The sequence below is a fragment of the Syngnathoides biaculeatus genome, chromosome 12, assembly GCF_019802595.1.
Source record: "Syngnathoides biaculeatus isolate LvHL_M chromosome 12, ASM1980259v1, whole genome shotgun sequence".
Taxonomy (NCBI): Eukaryota; Metazoa; Chordata; class Actinopteri; order Syngnathiformes; family Syngnathidae; genus Syngnathoides; species Syngnathoides biaculeatus.
The window spans coordinates 26,272,161-26,295,278 of NC_084651.1; the positions used below are offsets into that span (position 1 = coordinate 26,272,161).

The window sequence follows — 23,118 nt, forward strand, 5'->3', positions numbered from 1 at the left end:
CCTACAAACCATCATATGCTGTCGAGCTACATTCTCCCCTACCACTACCTTACAGTCAGTAACCTCCTTTAGATTACATCATCTGCATAAAAAAAAAAAGACAACCTGCGTGCTTCTACCTCCGCTCTTGTAGGTCACTATGTCCTTGCCTCTTCTGGGGGAAAAAAGTGTTAAATAATGCCATTTCCATCCTTTTTGCAAAATCTACCACCATCTGTCCTTCAAAATTCCTTTCCTAGATGCCATACTTTGTCACCCCTGTTTCCTTCACCAATCTGAACCTACCTTTTTCTTCTTAATCTTCCTACAGCCCACCAGTGTCATCCTACAAACCATCATATGCTGTCGAGCTACATTCTCCCCTCCCACTACTTTACAGTCAGTAACCTCCTTCAGATTACATCGTCTGCACAAAATATAATCCACCTGCATATTTCTACCTCCGCTCTTTTAGGTCACTATATGTTCCTGCCTTTTCTGGAAATAAGTGTTCACTACAGCCATCTCTATCCTTTTTGCAAAGTACACCACCATCTGTCCCTCAAAGTTCCTTTCCTGGATGCTGTACTGACCCATCACTTCATCATCACCCCTATTTCCTTCACCAATATGTCCATTACAATCTGCACCAATCACAACTCTCTCCCTGTCTGGGATGCTCAAAACTACTTCATCTAGTTCCTTCCAGAATTTCTCTTTCAACTATAGGTCACATCCTACCTGTGGGGCATAGCCGCTAACCACATTATACATAACACCCTCAATTTCAAATTTTAGTCTCATGACTCAATCTGATACTCTTTTCACCTCCAAGACATTCTTAGCCAGCTCTTCCTTTAAAATAACCCCTACTTCATTTCTCTTCCCATCTACTCCGTGGTACAATAATTTAAACCCTGCTCCTAAATTTGTAGCCTTACTGCCTCTCCACCTGCTCTCTTGGATGCACAATATATCAACCTTTCTCCTAATCATCATGTCAAACAATTCCTGAGCTTTTCCAGTCATAGTCCCAACATTCAAAGTCCCTACACTCAGATGTAGGCTCTGTGCATTCCTCTTTTTCTTTGATGACAAATCCGGTTTCCTCCTCTTCTTTATCTTTGACCCAAAAGTAGAAAGAAAGAATGAAGGCAGAAAATCAGCAAACCTACAGGCAAGTGAAATGAAAATTCCAGAAATGGCAAATGTACGTTGGATGGAGGTAAAGTTTTGGAGGAATTGATCGCATACAATGTGCAGAGACCAGTACTTTTACTCGAGTACAATATCTGGCTACTTTACCCACATTTGAAACAGGACAATACAGTCACGTACACACGTACATACATGCACACAATTCCCAGGGTTACTACAGTCTGTATTTCTGTCTACAGCATTCATCAGAAAACAAAATGTCCATGACTGGTGAGCTATAGAGCAGGCCCATTTTTAGTAGAACATTACTCATTCAGTACTTGGGGCTGCCTGATGCCCTGTTGCCACAATGTTGGTGACCCCTCATTAGGAATAATAAGGATAACCTGGTGTCAATTTTGATCTTTACCACCTTATGTTAGGTGGCGAAATCTGAATTACAAGTTAGAAAGAGAGATAAAACAATGTTAAAAAAATGGAATATGACGTAATTATCAAATAAGAATTTTCTGCATTGGTAATTTGGATCTAAATACTTTTTCATCAACTCGGTGACGCGAACACGTACAGTAAACAGTTCCAGTTTTAAAAGTCACTGGCGTTTGAACCACTGACATCCGCTTAACCAGTCATATGACCAGCCTTCCGCTGTCATCTGTGTTGTGCAGCACCACTTAGCAAAGCTACCGGACAAGACCTTTCTTCCTTTCTCAACTCGCCGTGCATTTATCCAGCAATGGCAACAATAATGGCAAACAGGGCGATGGACAACGGCTTGGCAGCAGGAGCGAGGACGCACACTCAGGCTGTGACAAGAAATTACATCTCTCAACCAAGGCTAAGTATGTACTGTACACCGAATAAACCAAGCTGCTACTTAGCTGCTGTCGTAGCTGTAGGCCAACACAGGTGCCATTTGTAACATTTCGACATTCGTAGATATGCAGAAGAAAGTAAACAAGATCTCTACTGACATTTGCTACAGAACTGAATTCAAGTGTAGATTACGACTACCTTTGTGTGTTGAAACTAGATGATTGATGCTGTAACAATGTGTGTTTTAATGTGTAGTTTTAAACCGATCATCAGATGGATTAAAAGTTACAGTATTCAGATGCCGGTAACAAGATGGATACTTAGTTTATACACTACTGTTCTGGCAACGTTCGTTTTGTTCAATTATGTTTGTTTTTGACCAAGTTACTGTTGGTGTCACTCATGTATCAAATCGGCCAAGCTATGTCTAGCTTGTAAGCTGCGTTGCTAATTGTGACTTATTTTGGCAAGCATTTGTCATTGCTTGGACACTATTTGATGACTTGGCGTTGTTCATCAATGTCATTGTATGAACAATTATTAGTGTTGTAATTTTAATGTCAGGGTTACTGCACTACAATCCTTGACCTGCCTGTTAAGGGTCTGTCATAGGTTTAAACCTCCTGTATGACTGTTCAGCTGTCGTTGAGAAAATGTAATTCATTGAGGGAGTTCTAACGCTGCTTGTAACCTGTCAAAGCGTTACAATTGCAGAACATTATGTCACACTCTGGAGGAAGTCGTTACCTTGGTGAAGATGAGCTATGACATGTCATGTGACACGATCACGAGTTTTTCCATATACAGTGGCAAAGATCACGTGGAGTTGAGTCGTTTGTAGTCGCCGCTTGAACTGAAAACTGATTTAAAAACGGAATGTACTTATACCTCTCAACCCCAAAGCCTGTACGATCTTCCTAAATTCACGTTTTGCTCTTAAAAAACATAGATTGCGCTTACCATAAATGTTAATGGAATTCAATTTTTAAAAATCACAAACAAAGCTTTATTAGTTTCTGAAAGTCATGATTTTAATCAATTATAATAATGACATGAAATATCATCATCTGGAGAACCTGTTTGCTGGCAACATTTTAACTTATGCTGTTTGTTATCATTTACAGTGGCTGATTTTGCCATTTCTATCTCTTTGGTCGGATTGACCTCATAACATTTGACCACATTTCATTTTCACCTGCATATAGTATGGTCGATGTGTCTATTCCCAAACAGTTTCTGTACTCAGTGTTAACCTAACAAGCAAAAGCGTTCATACATTCAGCATTACTGTGTGGTAAGCATGACCGAAGAGTGAGCAGTATTTCAAACAAAGGAACCTAGTTATGCCAAGTGCAATTTTTATTTTATAAAATAAAATTTGGGTATGATTTTTGACACTCCTGCTTGATAGAAATCTCTTGCTGATTTAAAAAAAATTCTCCTCTACAGCTGGGCTAATTGTCTTGAGTTAAATTCATTCTTACAGCCATTCCCACAGCAAATTTGTTGTCATGATGCTAATCTTTGTTGGTATGCTCAATCTCCCACAACCTCTCCTTTATTGCCACTGTGTGATTCATCTGCAAACTTCACAAAGTGTACTTTCAAAATCTTGTTCATTTCTGGAACAAGGTCTCCTATCATTTATATAGAGTGCCCTTACTCATTCTCGGTTCAGTTATAGAGGAAGTCATGTGACTGGCCATATTGACGGTCTAGCCAAGCTTTCTTCAAAGCTCTCAGACAGGGGGATAGAGCAGGGTCGCCATTTGCATCTCCCACAAAGTCAACTTCAACTTAAATGCAAAAAAAAAAAAAAAAAGGTGCTGTACTTTCCATTACTGTGACAGGTGGATGATGAAGAACGAGTGGAGGCTTTGCTTAGCTATTGCTATGGAAGTATGTGCAGGTAGCCCTTACTAGTGGTAAATTCTTCCTCAGCATCCTTGCCTTTCTGCTCTTTAAAAGTTAAGAAAATACACCATGATTTTTCCCTGAATGAACATTAGGCTGAGATTTAGCCTACATTGTTTCTGATCCTTAATCTATGATGTAAGTAAACGTTCCATCTCGGCAACGATCGAAGAGCTTCCTTTCTATGGTAATTGCTTTTCTTTTGGCTGGACCAGCATTGTTAAAAACCCCAGCTTTGTTCTTTTGGGCCATAATGTGTACAAAGGTGGGGGAAAAAGGTATATATAATCCTGGTGCACAAACACAAATAAGCAATATGTATTAGCTAAGCAGAAATAAAATGGCGGACGAAAAACAGGCGCCGTAAAGTCGAAATGTCTTGGGTTGAGGATGTTGTACCCTGAGGAGTCCCTGTAATTTGAAGATACAGTACTCTGTGTACATTACACAAGTACCGTATTTTCTGCACTATAAGGCGCACCTAAAAGCCTTTAATTTTCTCAAAAGCCGACGGTGCGCCTTATATATGGATCAATATTGAGCCTTTAGTGCAACTCAATCTAATGGATGCATAACGTAACCCCAGCCTCTACTGTAGCGTCTATTCTACGAGCCTTATAATGCGGTTTGCCTTATAATCCGGTGCTCCTTATACCTGTCAACTTTTCAGAGCACCAACCTGTGTAAACTACCAAAAAAAATGCTTATAGAGAGCAACTAATCCTTATAACATACCAAAGCAAATTATATGTCAAAATCTTCTTCCTTTCTTTTCGGCTTGTCCCATTAGGGGTCCCCACAGTGTGTCATCTTTTTCCATCTTAGCCTATCTTCTGCATCTTCCTCTCTAACCCCAACTGCCCTCATGTCTTCCCTCACCACATCCATAAACCTTCTCTTTGGTCTTCCTCTCGCTCTTTTGCCTGGCAGCTCCATCCTCAGCACTCTTCCACCAATATACTCACTCTCTCACCTCTGAACATGTCCAAACCATCGAAGTCTGCTCTCTCGAATCTTGTCTCCAAAACATCCAACTTTGGCTGTCCCTCTAATGAGCTCATTTCTAATCCACTCCAAGCGAGAGCTTCAACATCTTCATTTCTGCTACCTCCAGTTAACGGTGGAGAATAAACATAAAGTTTTTCAATGATTTTTTTTTTTATTGTATATCTCCATAATGATAATATATGAAGTTAATGTCTAATTATCAAAGTCTTATTTAGTGTCATTACCCTGTTCCAAATTGTATTCATGTGTAACTTTCTTCACTAACTCTAAATGCTGACCCTTCGGCTCAAAATTACAGCATCCATCCATATTGACTTTGCTTTCCAATAATGCTTACAGTGTTTCTGGAACAAGTGATTTTCTTAACTCTGTGTGAACTTTTCTCACTAAACTGAAGATCCTTTCACAGTCTGCAATGCTATGAGGTAAGCTATGCACTGCTTCCATCACTTTGCTGAGATGATGGAACATTGGTTTGCCCATAGGTGTTTTCATCTTCATGATTCCTAACCAAATTTGATCCACTGCCTTTGCTGTGCCATCATCATTTGTACATTTGATGTCCTCATCATTCAAAAGTTGAAACTCCTCGAATTCATCCTTGAGTTCTTCTGGGTCATGGTCTCGGACAAATTTTTCTCCCAATCTTGTTATCACAGTGTAGTCGAGATCATTTCTTTTTCTTGGATCCAACACCATAAGGTCCTTGATGGTTTGGTTTTCCCAGGGAAACTTTGTGATCATTTTTTTCAATACTGCCTCATAGAAACATCGGACGCTTTGAAAGAATGTGTCTTTGACTTGAGGGTCGAACCCATCTTCCTCCAGCTGACAAAGTGTCTGTCTTGTTTTCATACCAACAGCAATCAATTGGTTGTCATGTCGTAAGCTTCGTTCCTGAAATTGAATTTGCTGCAAACTCTGACTTCGAACAAGGCACATTTTGACACATTTAACCATTTGTTTCCCCAACAGCCTGTCCATTTCATCTGCCATCATACCAATCTTTGTTTCTCCTGATTGAAATAATATGTTGAAATCGTTCAGGAAGGGCAGAATGAACTCCAAAAATTTGTGAGAGGTGAGGACAATTGTTCATGTATTCTTTTGACTCTGCCTGCTTTCTTTTTATCGGGATAGCTCTCAAAGTAGCTCCCTAATGCTGGCAACCCATTTATTGTTCTTTTCACTGATTTTTCAAGTCAGAGCCAGCGAGTTGGACAGTGTTTTAATATTTGAAGGTTTTTGATGTCTATAAATTCTTGGAATTCTTTGTAGGTTTCTTTCCTCTTTGTGCTGTGTTCAAAATGGTAAAAAAATGTCAATGAGTAGTTCATCAACTTTGACAGTTAAATCTTTAATTCCAGCACCAGCACAAAGTGGCAGATGCAGCCCATATTGAAGCACTCTGGCTGTTGATGATCCTTGTTAACATGGATTTTCTTTTGCTGATCACATTGGAATTGTCGGAGCCAAATCCCACACAATATTACCAAGGTATCTCCAAATCTCTGAAACATATAAAATGATAAGGTTGGTCACTTAATATTGGAAAAAAAACAAACCTACAGAAATATAGCAATTCAGTACGAAGGTAATAACTATACAATAAAAATTTCAAACATAAAATTGAATAAAAACTATATATTGAAAAACAAAGAAAAATAGCAATTTAGCACTCAGGTAATAACTATACGATAAAAATTTCAAATATAAAATTGAATACGAATTTTCTTACCGAAGCATGTCATCCAGCTTGTTGAAGATGTCTTCTGCTGTACCACTGTTACAGACGGGCATATCAGGCATTCGTGTCGTTGCTCCTTCATCCATGTTAAATATCTGCACAAGCACAACGAGTCTCTTTTCAGTTTTCTGGTCGTTTGACTCATCAATTAACATTGAAAATGGCTTTTTTCGGCAATGTTCAATAACGTGACGTGTTGCCTCGGGTGCAACGCATTTCTTTACAATTTGTGTAGTCTTTGTTCTTCTACATTTTATCTTTGTTGCAATCTTGCTATCCGGACAGACCTTGGGAAGGAGTTCACAAAGTTGATCCGTAACGGACAATGGTAAGTTATGCTGCACGATAAAGTTTGTCAGATGCAATTCCCCACAAAGGATACCCTTTGGAGCACTGGTCGTGTTAGCCTTCGTGAATTGCATCATATTTGGCTGCTTTTGTGATTCCCGGGTATTCCTTTGGTGCAAATTTGACTTCAAATCTTCTTTTACATCATGAACTCCAGATGCAACAACTTTTACTTCACGTTTGCAAATTGTGCAATGCGCATATTCTTCAGTCTTACCAGGCATTATCGTACCATTAAACGGCGATATCCATTCTTGAAAAAACCTTCCACTGTGCTTCGTTTTACTTTTCTTCCTTGGTGGTTCTCCCATTGCGCAATATGAATAATATACTTGTTTCGTTGTAGAACTTGCTTGTAGACTACCATACCATGCAATGAATACTCTGCTCTTTTCAACTAGGGAACACGTGATTGACTGGAAAGTTACCGGAAATGAAAGTATTTTGCTAATCTAAATCATCATATGCTGCTGCGCTAAACATCATGCCTGCTGCGACAAAAATCTTTGATGCAGGCTACGTTTGGAATTCCCCAGCTTTGGGTTTTCCCCACAATAGAGTAGACTCGCGCCATTCTGGGGAAAAGCAAATAGAACTACCTGTTGGGGAAAAAAAAAACAGAAATTTTCAGAGTCCGTATGATTTGTGAAATACGGCTGTATAAGTAAGAGTCACCACAAAATCCGAGTTGACTGGTATGCTTATATGTGAAAAAAGTCTTAAAATAGGCCATTCATTTTAGGTGCGCCTTCTAGTGCGGAAAATACGGTACATACAATAAATTAACAAGTCATGGAAATAGACACGTTGCACCATCTCGTGATCAGATCTGTTACTGTTTTTACAAACTTGCTGATTGGTGACCGGCCCTAAAAATTCCGATTGTTTAAAGCCCAAGTAAAACTATGACCATGGGCATATACTGCTGTCAAAATCAATCTACTTTGGTTCGATAGAGTCTTGTTCCCCCATGAGTAATCGGAGGTTTGTGACGGTAGGAACGGGCAGTGCCCTGTTCAGCTGGAGCTGAGCAGTGGCAAGCAGTGAGGAAAGAGAGGAGGCTCAAAGAGGGATGGGCGCTTTGAACGGTGCTGAATCGTGTTAGAGACCTGGGATATCGTTTAACATGTTTGACAAAAAAGACCTAAACTGATCTCATCAGCTAGATCATAATTGGCGATATGTAGCATTTTATGATGATTGGCTGTGTCATAATTCGCTGAGCCAAGGTCAGGTACTGGGAGCAGTAGCTTTAGCAGGGATGCTCAGACTTTGGTGTGAGCATGTACAATTGTCAAAGACAAAGAAGAGGAAAGCAGATTCATTGGCAGAAGAAGAAGAAGAGGAACGCACAGAGCCTACAACTGAGTGTAGGGACTTTGAATGTTGGTATTATGACAGGAAAACCTCAGGAGTTGGTTGACATGATAATTAGGAAATATATTATAATTGATATATTGTGCTTCCAAGAGAGCAAGTGGAAAGGTAGTAAGGGCAGAAATTTAGGAGGACGGTTTAAATTATTCTACCGCAGAGTAGGTGGGAAGAGAAATGGAGTGGGGGTTATTTTAAAGAAAGAGCTTGCTAAAAATGTCTTGGAGGTGAAAAGAGTATCAGATCGAGTAATGAGGCTAAAATTTGAAATTGATGGTGTTATGTACAATGTGGTTAGCGTCTGTTCCTCACAGGTAGGATGTGACCTAGAGTTGGAAGAGAAATTCTGGAAGGAACTAGATGAAGTAGATGTGAGCATCCTATACACAGAGAGTTGTGATAGGTTCAGATTGGAGAAGGAAATGGGGGGGACAAAGTATGGCATCTAGGAAAGGAACTTTGAAGGACAGATGGTGGTAGACTTTGCAAAAAGGATGGAAATGGCAGTATTTAACACTTTTTTTTTTTTCTTAATCCCAGAAGAGGCAAGGACATAGTGACCTGCAAGAACGGAGGTAGAAGCACGCAGGTTCTTTTTTTTTTTTTTTAATGCAGATGATGTAATCTAAAGGAGGTTACTGACTGTAAGGTAGTGGTAGGGGAGAATGTAGCTCGACAGCATATGAAAGACCCTGGTGTTGGATAGGAAGATTAAGAAGACCAAGGTAGAACAAAGAACCTTGTGGTGGAAGCTGAGAAAGGAAGAATGTTGTGTGGCCTTTCAGAAAGAGGTGAGACAGCCAAGGTGATCAGAGAGACAGGCAGGAGTGTACTTGGTGTGTCTTCTGGTAGGAAAGGGGAGAAGGAAACTTGGCGGTGGAACCCCAAAATATAGAAGTCATACAAGGAAAGAGATTAGCGAAGAAGTGGAACACTGAGAAGACTGAGGAGAGGCGAAAAGAATACATTGAGATGTGACGTAGGGAAAAGGTAGAGGTAGCGAAGGCTAAAGAAAAGGCATATGACGACATGTACACCAGGTTGGACACGAAAGGAGAAAAGGATGTCTCGAGGTTGGCCAGGCAGAGGGATTGAGATGGGAAGGATGTGCAGCAGATAATGATGATTAAGGATAGAGATGGAACTTTGACTGATTGACTGGTGCCAGCAGTGTGCTAAACAGATACTTATGTAGAATAGATACAAATGATTACTTTGAGAAGTTGATGAATGAAGAAAATGAGAGAGAAGGAAGGGCAGACGAGGCAAGTGTGAAGGACCAGGAAGTGGCTATGATTAGGAAGTTAGAAAGGCACTAAAGAGGATGAAAAATGGAAAGGCAGTTAGTCCCGATGACATACCTGTGGAGGTATGGAAGCAATTTGGAGAGGTAGGTCTGGATTGTTTGACCAACTTATTCAACAGAATACTAGCGGGTGAGAAGATACTTGAAGAATGGAGGGAAAATGTGTAGTTCCCATTTTAAAGAAGAAAGGCGATGTGCAGAGCTGTGGGAACTGTAGAGGAATAAAGTTGCTGAGCCACACAATTAAGTTATGGGAACGAGCAGTGGAGGCTAGATTCAGGACAGAAGTAAGTATCTGCGAGCAACAGTATGGTTTCATGCCTAGAAAGACTACCACAGATGCATTATTTGGCTTGAGAATGGGAGTGGAAAAGTACAGGGAAGGTCAGAAGGAGCTACATTGTCTTTGTGGCTCTCGAGAAAGCCTATGACAGAGTGCCAAGGGAGGAACTGTGGTAATGCGTATGTAAATCTGGTGTGATGGAGAAATATGTTAAAATAGTACAGGACATATATGAGGGCGGCAGAACAGTGGTGAGGTGTGCCGTAGGTGTGACAGAAAAGTTTAAGGTGGAGGTGGGACTGCATCAGCGATCAAGTCTGAGCCCCTTCCTGATGCTGTGGTAATAGGCTTACAGATGAGGTTAGAATGGAATCCCCTTGGACCTCGGTACTGTCCACTTACTTGTTCATTAGCAGCAGGATGAATAAAAAGGTCTGTCGGCGTCCGACGATGTAATCCTTCTCTCAGAACTTAACAAAAGATCTGTGTCATATCGGTTGTGTCAGTTTATTTGTTCTTCAGAAACCGGATGAATAAAAAGATACATCCACGTCCGACGACGTAATCTTTCTCTCAGAACGTAACAAAAGAGCCGCGTCATATCGCCGCAGTTAGCTGCCATTTCACCCGATGCAGAGGTGGGCCGGGCCAGGAGGCTGGCTTGCCTGTGTTGTCAAATCGCTGGCGGGGAGGAGAAAGGAGCTCCCCCCCACTACCGGTCACCGGTGTCTTGGCACCCTTGACGTACTTACTTCACCCGGCATGTGTCCTCCTTAGTACGCGACATACACAAGACTTGTAAAAGAGTTAGGAAATCGAACAATTATAGGCCTGTCATTTTGAATATTTCATTGGGTTCCTCGCCCCTCTGTCGGGGAGTGTTGTTAGTTAGAAGTGATCCGCATATCATCTAAGTATGGCTCGAAATGATTGCTAATATGGCCTCGGTCACTTCACTCGATTCTGAGATGTTCTCTTCCTCAAAAAAGAGCTTCAGTCTCAGAAGGGGTGTCAGGAAAATCTCTGTTGTTCATCTGCCATAACAGGTGGTCCAGCGTCTTCTCAATGGTGACTCCCAGTGTGACACCTGCAAATGACATTGCAGGCAATATAGCTTTCACTGGGCTGTCGAGTGAGACTTCCGCAACATTGCATTTGACTGTCACGCTCTCCGCATTATTTTTCGCATAGACATTGAAGTGAATAATATTATATGTAGTTTTCATAACAATATATTTTAAAATGTACGTATATATGAATGTCAGTTGCGCTTTAAATCAGGACACACAGTACATGTGATCTTTTATTTTTAACCTCTCATATTAAATATGGAATTAATTACTTTCATGTCAAGTGGTCTCAATCACCATAATCTACTTGATTTTGCTTTCAGGTTGATAGTGAAGGAGAATGGCTACTTGATGAAAACATAACACATGCAACATAGTTTAATGTGGTAAAATGCACTGTACACACCAATGTGAATGTTTTGCTAGTTTTTCAAAACAGGGATACATTTTTCCAGAATTTAGGGACACCCTTTTCTTTGTAGTAGTATTGAACTGCAACTGTGTCACACTTGGAGCCTTTCCCAACATTTGTTATCTAATTAGGTGAGGTCACCAGATTGACTAATTGGATAGTATTTTACCGATGTATGTTGCTGTTTGTGTTGGTAGGAGCTCTGCAGCATGTATTTGTTGTGTGGCTCTTGGTGATTTTTGTTTTTTGAGGGGCCTGGTGAAGATGGTTGTGTAATTGTTTTGTTTATGGGGTTATTTTTTGTCCTTGTGGAATACTTTGCTTGAACAACCAAATGGCTGATTACTGATATAGATGTTATTGGATCTGTTTTTTTCACCTGTTCCCTTACATTGATTTCTCTTCTTGAACAGAACAGCAGTATTTTTTTGTACCTTTATGCAAGTGTCAGAAAGGCAAGCATGGACTAAAAGCCTCTTCGAGAAGAAGAAGAAAATTACTTAATGGACCTTGGCCTATCTTACTGGCAATACGAGGGTATTTTGTGATGTAGCCCTTATACTTACATGTAACCATCGTACTTCTGAAATGGTATAATTCTTCTGGCAAGCCTTGTCTGTAAAGCACATTTCTAAATGGCTGCAGCCCATGGTCTGGTTGCAGTATTTGTAATTTGCTGCAAGAGTTCATGAGCCATGGACTGAATACTGGTAGCTGACGTTAAAGGCTGCTTTTAAAGTTCTAAGAGCCACCCATGTTTCCATTTATTGCCTGTTTTGATTTTATTTTCAGTCTGTTTTAAATTAGAACCTATATATGATAGCGTTTTTTGATGATTGCAGTGACAGAAATTGCCACCGTTATTAGAATTGTTGTGACAAAAATAGCCACTTATTAATGTTTTCTTGGTTGCGATAAAATTTATATTTTTAACAGAACAAAAGTGCATCAGCAGTCCTCTCACCTTTTCTCACCTTGTAAAATGCAAATAACTGAAAATGAAAATCATACGCATACAAGAACTGAAACAATAAACAATTTAGTTCTCACACAGAAACAAAAGATTTGACATTTTATGATGAATAGCATCGCAATTGCTTTGGCAAAATCTTTTTCTGACACCATAAGCAAGGAGGCAAGCTTATCCTTGTGGATTTTTTATTAAAAAAAGAAAGGAAAGTGCTAAGAGAGGAAAAGGTACAAGTCTTGAGAGTTGTCATCCCTTACTAAAGATCAGGTTAAAAGTCATTTGGTCATACAAAAGTGAGAGAGACAGAAAGAGAGGATAAAAGAAGACAAAACAAGACTGTTATCTATGTCCAGCTGTATACACATGGAGTTGGGAAAAACAACACTACACAGGGAACAGCCTGACCAGGGGAACTAGAACCCACAACAGGATAAAACCTGTTAAAGTTGAAGGTAGAAGTAATACTCGGTATACAGTATGAAAAAAAAAAAAAAAAAAAACGTCTGCCAACACAGAAAGGAAAATTCAGTTTGAAACAAATGTTGTTTTCAAATGACCAATAATTTAACGCCTTTTAAAATTACAGAACTTTGCAAACAGCCCGTGTGTAGATTCACATTGCCAAGCAGTTACAACACTGAAGTAAACAATCAATCTTGGGATCTTGGAACGGATTAGGCTATTTACTTGTAAAATGCGTTTCTACTAATGAAAGTTTCATGTTACAAAAGAACTTCCGGAACGGTTAGGGTTAGGTTAACCTACCAATATACATCAAATACGGAAGTGCCAATCTAACTTTTTTACTTCTGATCTGATGCAAATATTGCAACTTTGAGTGTTGGCTGAAACTGAGATCTGTCCAATCTGCTTTCAGCGATAATCATGAACAATTTACTTACAGTGAAGAAAATAACTATTTGAACACCCTGCTATATTGCAAATTCTCCCACTTAGAAATCATGGAGGGGTCTGAAATTTTCATCGTAGGTCCATGTCCACTGTGAGAGAGATAATCTAAAAATAAAATTCCAGAAATCACAATGTATGATTTTTTTTTTTTTTTTTTTTTTTTTTTTTTTTTTTAAACTATTTGTGTGGTGCAGCTGCCAATAAGTATTTGAACACCTGAGAAAACCAATGTTAGTATTTGTTACAGTAGCTGTTGTTTGCAATTACATAGGTCAAACATTTTCTGTAGTTGTTTACCAGGTTTGCACAGACTGCAGGAGGGATTTTGGCCCACTCCTCCACACAGATCTTCTCTAGATCAGACAAAGATTTTCTGTTGGGTTTAGGTCCTTGGTTTTCCTGGCTGTGTGCTTCGGGTCATTGTCATGTTGAACGACCCAGCCACGACCCATCTTCAATGCTCTGACTGAGGGAAAGAGGTTGTTCCCCAAAATCTCATGATATATGGCCGCGGTCATCCTCTCCTTAATACAGTGCGGTCGTCCTGTCCCATGTGCAGAAAAAGACCCCCACAGCATGATTCTACAACACCAATGCTTCAAAGTTGGGATGGTGTTCTTGGTATGGAACTCATCATTCGTCTTCCTCCAAACACAGTTAGTGGAATTATGACCAAAAAGTTCAATTTTGTTCCATCTCATCTGACCACAAAACTTTCTCCCATGACTCCTCTGTGTCATCCAAATGGTCAGTGGCAAACTTAAGATGGGCCTTGACATGTGCTGGTTTAAGCAGGGGAAACTTCCGTGCCATTCATGATTTCAAACCATGACATCTTAGTGTATTACCATCAGTCATCTTGGAAACGGTGCTCCCAGCTGTTTTCAGGTCATTGACCAAGTCCTGGGCTAATTCCTCATCATTCTAAGGACCAATGAGACCCCATGAGGTGATATCTTGCATGGGGCTCCACTCTCATTGAGAATAACTGTCATGTTTAGCGTCTTCCATTTTCTAATGATTGCTCCAACAGTGGACCTTTTTTCAATAAGCTGCTTGGCAATTTCTCCGTAGCCCTTTCCAGCCGTGTGGGCTTGTACAACTTTGTCTCTGGTGTCTTTGGACAACTCTTTGGTTTGGCTATGTTAGAAGTTTGAGTCTTACTGATTGTATGGGGTAGACAGGTGTCTTTATACAACTAACGACCTCAAACAGGTGCATCTGCTTCAGGATAACACATGGAGTAGAGGTGGACTTTTAAAGGCGGACTAAGAGGTCTTTGAGGGTCAGAATTCTAGCTGATAGACAGGTGTGCAAATACTTATTTGCCACTGTATCACACGTTGTTAAAAACATGTTTTCTTCACTGTATCTTGTTGTTTGAAATGTTAGAAAAGCCTTGATCAGGTGATGTTACTCAAATAGACAATCAGTAGCAGTATGTGTGACAGAGACTGACATTCATGGATTACATAAAGTAACGTCTTGACGCCTGAGGAGCAGTATGGTGCACGCAGTGAGACACAATGTAACAAAGAAATTAGAAGACATGATCGAATAATATTATAGCTTGTATTTCACAGTTTGAAGGATATATGCCAGAGTATTGATGCATGTATTTACAGTGGTACCTCTACTTACGAAAATAATGCCTTCCAGAAGTCGTTTCATGACTCAAATTTTTTGTAAGTAAAATCACATTTTATATGTAAATAGCCTAATCCGGTCCAAGCCACCCAACCCTCTGCCATTGCCAAAAATAAGCATTCAAAGTTTACATAATGTAAAGAATAATAAAAACTTATGTTCATTTACCTTTGGCGTTGAGCAACGATGCGAAGAGAAGGTGAGTTACAAGTAAAAGTCATTGTGGGCGACTGAGGAGGCATGCACACAACGTGTGGTTTGGCAGTTTCTTCTCCTCTGGTGTTATAAATCTACGATGAGCCATCTTTTTTCAAAATAGGCCAATCTCCTCTCTCCAATTGAAAACTTGCTGTGGAACGTACCCTTCTTCCAAAGCCAATTGTTCGAATTTAAAAACATATTATCTGGCTGCATTCTGGTCTGCACTCGATGCCTCGCCATGCTGAACAATGGAGTGATTTCAGTCCTGTTGAATTTTTCAAACCACCGACGCGATGGCCTCAACTCTGGGTGTGTCTCTTGTTTCGAAGTTCCCTCGCCGCCATCCTTCTTCAGGAGGTCATTAAATATGGCGGTTGGATATTCTTTGGCGATGCCGGTCAAAACCTTTTTCATATTTCTCGATGATTTCTTGCTTTGTTGTGATGGACAAAATAACTCCATAAATGATACAATAACTCCATAAATAACTGCAAAAAAAGCGTCATGAAGAGACCTTTGTGAAAAGGCTGTATTGAATTCAGCAAACTGAGAGAATGAGAAATGTCTGTTATTTGCTTGTGATTTTCAAATCCACAAATATTTCTGCTATTCCACTTTTCTTCCAAATATCTCTATTTTACGTGTTGATATGTGGATTTATCGTTGCTTGTGACTTGTTGAAGGTGCTTTTGTGGATCAAAGGGTGTACACTTTTGATGACGTGCACTTTTATTTTTGAGGCCAATGTAATGCAGTTTCAAGTTTAACAAAATCATGTGTTGGATGGTCCTCCCTACATCTGCTCGGTGGCTGTGTATAAATATACACGTGTGTGTGTGTTTATAAATATCCATCCAGTGGAAATTATTTAGACCTGCTTACATTTTTTACTGAAGCCATTTCCCACAGTCATTTAAATTCATTTCTCATTAATGTGCACAAAGCACCCATATCGACTGGGGGAAAAAAAGTTAAATTTTTTTCAGATTTATTTAAAAAAACAAAACAAAACTGAAATATCACACAGCTGATATTCATATATTTACTCTGTTGCTGTCCATTTCTTCCAATAATCCTTGAGATAGTTCAGCACCTTCACTAGATTCCAGCTGTTCTTAAAGGTCAAGTGTCATGAAATGGATGATTTTTAGTATGTTGTTAATGAAAAAACGTCAGCCAATATGGGCACCATGTGTTTTTTCACCACAAAACATGATTTTGACATATACAGCTTTTTGTAACTCCCGCCATGAAAATCCTCTCGAAGGATTTGTTTTCGAGAAGAAGCAGGAAGTGATGAAAAGGACAGCGGCGCTCCCAAGTGGACTCGTTTTTCCATTAGTTTTAACTCCGGGAAGGTAGCTCATTGTTCCTTCGTGTTAGCCAAAATGCCAGCTCATTGCATTGCTGGACATTGCTTGAACACTTGGGAGAATGGAACTACCCTTCATAAGTTTGAAAGAGACCCGGTTCGTTATGAAAAATGGATTGCACGGGTGCAGAGGACGAGAGCTTCGTGGGTTCCAAATCACAGGTAGGTGTGTATTCAGCTACTAAAAAAAATAATAGTTTGGGGCTGACCACATAATCGGGTAATCGGTGGTTGTGAACAACCCTCTAAAAGCAGGACCATGTAATCGGTCTCTCATAACGTAACAAAAGATCCGCGTATGAAATATGTCGATGTGCACGTCAGACAGCGTCGGGCTGCTGCGCGGACGGTGGCGAATCTGAAGAACCCAGCCAACAATGTCTCACTCAGCCTTGTGCGAGCAGTAATGCGCCCCAGCTCGATAGTGTTCATCGCGTACTGCGGTGGCTGTGAACAACCCTCTAAAGGCAGCACGCCTCGGCTCCATTATATGCCACCACGGCACCGAAAATCAGCCACACCGGTCACAGCTTCTGCGAAGGCTGCGCGTCGGCCTTTGCGGACGGGGCGGCTCTGAAGAACCCAGCCGAGAATGCGTCACTCAGCCGCGTGCACGCAGTAAAGCGCCCCGGCTGACTGTGTTGTTCATCGTACTGCGGCGTCTATGAATAACCCCCTAAAGCAGTACAGCTCGGCTCCGTCATTAGCCACACTGGCCGGCTGCGATGAGCTGCGATGGCTCATTTCCGCTGCGGAAGTGGATTGGACGGGGATGCGGTTTGGCCGTGATCGCAGAGCATCTGAACATGGATCGAAACAATTGTGTAATATTGCCCTGAGTCCTCGAAACAATCGTGTAATATTGCCCCTGTAACTTCACTCGGTTGTGTGGTATTTTCCTTTTCGAAAAAAGCTGCCGTGTCAGAAGGGACGTGTTCATCTCCTATAGTTAGGGTGCACCGCGTGTTTTCATTGGCGAATGTCCGAGTGACATCACTTACAGAGGATGCAGCCAATATGGCGACCACTTGGATATCGTAGAATAACACTTCTGCAACTTTGTGCATGGATGATGCGCTCTCCGCTCACATTTATTTTTTCGGATGGTTATTTAAGTGAAAAATGTTCTGTATTTTTCATAACATCTTTTTTAGAATGTTTATAGCGATGACACTTGGGATTTAATTATACTAATTGGATTTATTAGGAAATCCACTGGCCTGTCTCTAAAAGATCTTACAGCTCACGGTGTATGTCAGAGCAATTGATCCCTCCGTAGAAATTGCGTCATCCGCGTCGCTGACCAATCAGAGGCCAGAGATCTGCATAAACCACGCCCCTTTTTGGACCCACAGTTCCCTCAGACAACATTCCATGGTCCAGTATAGCTTTTTTAGCGTTTTATCGCGTATTTGGGTTCTTTAACAATCGATATGGTTAAGAGGTGTAGTCAGGGACTTTATAATAGTGACGACAGGTGTCCTGAAAGGCTAGTTGGTGGAGTTCAATTCGTACCCTTTCCAAAACCAAAGACCCAGTACGAAAAATGTCTTCGATGGATCAAACTTTGTGGAAGACTGCATCATCAACTGAATCCATCTAAAATCAACCGGAACAGAAGACTGAGTACGAAAATTGTCTTTGATGGATCAAACTTTGTGGAAGACCGCATGATCAATGAATCCATCAACCGGAACAGATATGTTTGCACGAAGGTAAGCCCTATATTTGATTTTCAATACATGTCTCATATAAATGAATTAGCAGTTCTTCGCTTGCATAACATAGCTACGTGTGAATGATTGACACACTTGATCTGTGTTGAGCGATATTTTGCGATGATCTGACTGCACAAACATGTCGCTTTGTTGGCGGTGAGCTAAGCTAAACCGGACTAGCAGTCCTAAAAGCCTTCGACGTGCACCGAGACACCAAGACTGAAGGAAGGATGTTTGAGGACACTAAAGTAGCGATTGTCGTACTCGGTCGGGACTTACGTAGGTTCGGCACGAATTCAAGAATAATTTTTGAGGGGAGCGCGTGACGTTACACAAAGAAAACGAGAAAACAACTCGTAAATCAAGCCTCGCCTTCTTTTCCTTCATACAGCGGTTCACAAACGGCTATACAGATACACATACAGATTCTGCACACAAGTGTGATAGGTAACACGAAAATAGGAAACTGTCAATGACAAATTCGTCTTTGGATTATAATATATTATATTATGTGGCTTCTCGGTCTTCCTCTGACTCCGGAAAGATCTCGCGCTAATATCAATGGTTTCTCCATCAATATGCATGTAAATAAAATTTAAATACCCCTCGCTGAAATACTTGAAGCCCTGCTGTCTGCTTTTCAACGATATTTCACTGTTAGCTAAGAATGCGAGTGAGAAATCAGACGGTAAATCGGACAGTTTCGCTCTATTCGTTTCTTGCTGCGCCGCCATTTTTGCTAATTGTTTGTCTGACGCTAGCGCACGTGGTGTGACGTCACTTCAGGAGGCGTGGGAACGTGCCCTGTATGGAGGGGTCAATTGAGAATCATGAGGTCAAAGGAACTGCCTGAAGAGCTCAGACAGAATTGTGGGAAGGCACAGATCTGGTAAAGGTTAAAAAAATGTTTTGCACTCAAGGTTCTTAAGAGCACAGTGGCCTCCATAATCCTTAAATGGAAGACACTTAGAATGACCAGTACCCTTCCAAGAGCTGGCTGTCCGGCCAAACTGAGGAGTCAAGGGAGAAGAGGGTTGGTTAGAGAGGTAAAGAAGAAACCAAAGAGCCCCAGAGATGGGAGAAAGTTCTAGAAAGTCCGCCATCACTGCAGCCCTCCCGCAGATTTATGGCAGTGACCTGACCAAAGCCTCTCCTTTGTGCAAGCCACATGAAACCTTTAATGGAGTTCGGTAAAAAAAAAACACCCTATGGACTCCAAGATTGTGAGAAGATTCTCTGGTCTAATAAGACCAAGATATAACTTTTTGGCCTTAGTTCTAAGTGGAATGTGTTGAGAAAATCAGGTAGTGGTCATTCCCTGTCCATCACAGTCCCAACACTGTAACATGTTGGTGGCATCCTCATGCTGTGGGTGTGTTTTTCAGCTGCAGGGACACAATGGATGGTTGCAATCAAACGAAAGATGAATGCAGCAATTTACAGGGATATCTTGGACAAAAACCTCCTCCAGAATGCTCAGGACCTAAGATTGGGTTTTTACTCATACTTAAGTATTCTTAGTTTTAAAAACCCAATTCCAATGAAGTTGTTAAACATATGACTGCAACACATTCCAAAAAAGATTAGACAGTGTCATGTTTACCACTGTGTTATTTTGCCTTTTGTTTTAAACTGTTTTTTTTTTATTTCATGCTTCATAATGCACCCCACTTTGAGAGACATGTATCCCGATTGCAGGCAGGTCTGTTTAGTCTCTGTGCTCTTTTACTTTAAAGCCACACTTTTGTAATATGTGCAGAATTTGGTTTGGCATTGTCTTGTTGGAGCAAGAAGGGGCATCCATGAAAAAGACATTGCTTGAATAGCAGCATAGGTTTCTCCAAAACCTATATGTAATTTTTCGCATTAATGGTTCCTTCACAGCGCTGTAAATTACTCATGGCATTGGCACTAACACACTCATACCATCATATTTTGAACTTTACGTCCAAAATAGACTGAATGTTTCTTTTGTCCGGAGGACAGGATGTCCGCAATTTCCAAAAACAATTTCAAATGTGGACTTGTCGAACCACGGAACACTAACACTTTGCATCAGTCCATTTTAAATGAGTATGGGCCCAGAGAAGCAGGCGTTTTTTCTGAGTATTGTTGATAAATGGCTTTTGTTTTGCATTGTGGTGTTATAACTTGCATTTAACGGATGGCGTACTATAGTGTATTTAGTGACATTTTTCTGAAGTGTTCCTTAGCCCATGTGGTGATGTCATTTAAACAATGATGTCAGTTTTTGATACAGTGCAACCTGAGGGTTGGAAGTTCATGGGCTTTCAATGTGGTTTTTCGACTTCGCTGCAGCAATTTTTCCAGATTTTCAGAACCATTTGATGATGATATGGAACATAGATGATTAAATTCCTCCAATGGTACATTCTTCTCCTTCTTTTCCTTTCGGCTTGTCCCGTTAGGGGTCGCCACAGCGTGTCATCTTTTGCCATCTTAGCCTATCTCCTGCATCTCTCTAACCCCAACTGCCCTCATGTCTTCCCTCACCACATCCATAAACCTTCTCTTTGGTCTTCCTCTCGCTCTTTTGCCTGGGAGCGCCATCCTCAGCATCCTTCTACCAATATACTCACTCTCTCGCCTCTGAACATGTCCAAACCATCGAAGTCTGCTCTCTCGAACCTTGTCTCCAAAACATCCAGCTTTGGCTGTCCCTCTAATGAGCTCATTTCTAATCCTATCCAACCTGATCACTCCGAGCGAGAACCTCAACATCTTCATTTCTGCCACCTCCAGTTCAGCTTCCTGTTGTTTCTTCAGTGCCACCGTCTCTAATCGGTACATCATGGCCGGCCTCACCACTGTTTTGTAAACTTTGCCCTTCATCCTAGCAGACACTCTTCTGTCACATAACACACCAAACACTTTTCGCCAGCTGTTCCAACCTGCTTGGACCCGTTTCTTCACTTCCTGACCACACTCACCATTGCTCTGGATTGTTGACCCCAAGTATTTGAAGTCGTCCACCCTCGCTATCTCTTCTCCCTGTAGCCTCACTCTTCCCCCTCTACTTTTCTCATTCACGCACATATATTCTGTTTTACTTCGGCTAATCTTCATTCCTCTCCTTTCTAGTGCATGTCTCCATCTTTCCAATTGTTCCTCTGCATGCTCCCTGCTTTCACTGCATATGACAATATCATCTGCGAACATCATGGTCCAAGGGGATTCCAGTCTAACCTCATCTGTCAGCCTATCCATTACCACTGTAAACAGGGAGGGCCTCAGAGCTGATCCCTGATGCAGTCCCACCTCCACCTTAAATTCCTCTGTCACACCTAAGGCACACCTCACCAATGTTCTGCTGCCATCATACATGTCCTGTACTATTTTAACATACTTCTCTGCCACACCAGACTTACGCATGCAGTACCACAGTTCCTCTCTTGGTACTCTGTCATAGGCTTTCTCTCGATCCACAAAGACACAATGTAGCTCCTTCTGACCTTCTCTGTACTTTTCCACGAGCATCCTCAAGGCAAATAATGCATCTGTGGTACTCTTTCTAGTCATGAAACCATTCTGTTGCTCGCAGATACTTACTTCTGTCCTGAGTCTAGCCTCCACTACTTTTTCCCATAACTTCATTGCGCGGCTCATCAACTCTATAGTTCCCACAGCTTGAACATCCCCTTTCTTCTTAAAAATTGGAACTAGAAGACTTTTCCTGCATTCTTCAGGCATCTTTTCGCCCGCTAGTATTCTCTTAAATAAGTTGGTCAAAAACTCCACAGCCATCCCTCCAAATTGGTTCCATACCTGCACTGGTATATCATCAGGACCAACTGCCTTTCCATTTTTCATCCTTTGTACTGCCTTTCTGACTTCCCCTTTACTAATCATTGCCACTTCCTGGTCCTTCACACTTGCCTCTTCAACTCTTCCTTCTCTCTCATTTTCTTCATTCATCAACTTCTCAAAGTATTCTTTCCATCTATTTAGTACACTACCGACACCAGTCAACACATTTCCATCTCTATCCTTAATCACCCTGACCTGCTGCACATCCTTCCCATCTCTATCCCTCTGTCTGGCCAACCTGTAGAGATCCTTTTCTCCTTCTTTCGTGTCCAACCTGGTGTACATGTCTTCATATGCCTCTTGTTTAGCCTTTGCCACCTCTACCTTTGCCCTACGTCGCATCTCGATGTACTCCTTTCGCCTCTCCTCAGTCCTCTCAGTATCCCACTTCTTCTTCGCTAATCTCTTTCCTTGTATGACTCCCTGTATTTTGGGGTTCCACCACCAAGTCTCCTTCTCCCCTTTCCTACCAGATGACACACCAAGTACTCTCCTGCCTGTCTCTCTGATCACCTTGGCTGTCGTCGTCCAGTCTTCCGGGAGCTTCGGTTGTCCATCGAGAGCCTGTCTCACCTCTTTCCGGAAGGCCGCACAACATTCTTCCTTTCTCAGCTTCCACCACATGGTTCTCTGCTCTACCTTTGTCTTCTTAATCTTCCTACCCACCACCAAAATCATCCTACATACTACCATCCTATGCTGTCGAGCTACACTCTCCCCTACCACTACTATACTGTCAGTAACCTCCTTCAGATTACTTCGTCTGCACAAAATATAATCTACCTGCGTGGTTCTACCTCCGCTCTTGTAGGTCACTATATGTTCCTCCCTCTTCTGGAAATAAGTGTTTACTACAGCCATCTCCATCCTTTTTGCAAAGTCCACCACCATCTGCCCTACAAAGTTCCTTTCCTGGATGCCGTACTTACCCATCACTTCTTCATCGCCCCTGTTTCCTTTACCAATATGTCCATTACAATCTGCACCAATCACAACTCTCTCGCTGTCTGGGATGCTCAGAACTACTTCATCTAGTTCCTTCCAGAATTTCTCTT

General features: G+C 41.3%; 1 protein-coding gene across 1 annotated transcript in view; it reads left to right on the forward strand.

The window, feature by feature from the left end:
- Positions 1-1,547: 1,547 nt before the first annotated feature.
- Positions 1,548-23,118, forward strand: part of atp6v1ba (ATPase, H+ transporting, lysosomal, V1 subunit B, member a) — a 103,584-nt gene continuing 82,013 nt past the window's right edge. Inside the window, exon 1 of the mRNA XM_061836797.1 lies at positions 1,548-1,979. Within this exon, the coding sequence (XP_061692781.1) occupies positions 1,874-1,979 (106 nt within the window). The 5' untranslated portion in view covers positions 1,548-1,873. The remainder of the gene's footprint in view (positions 1,980-23,118) is intronic.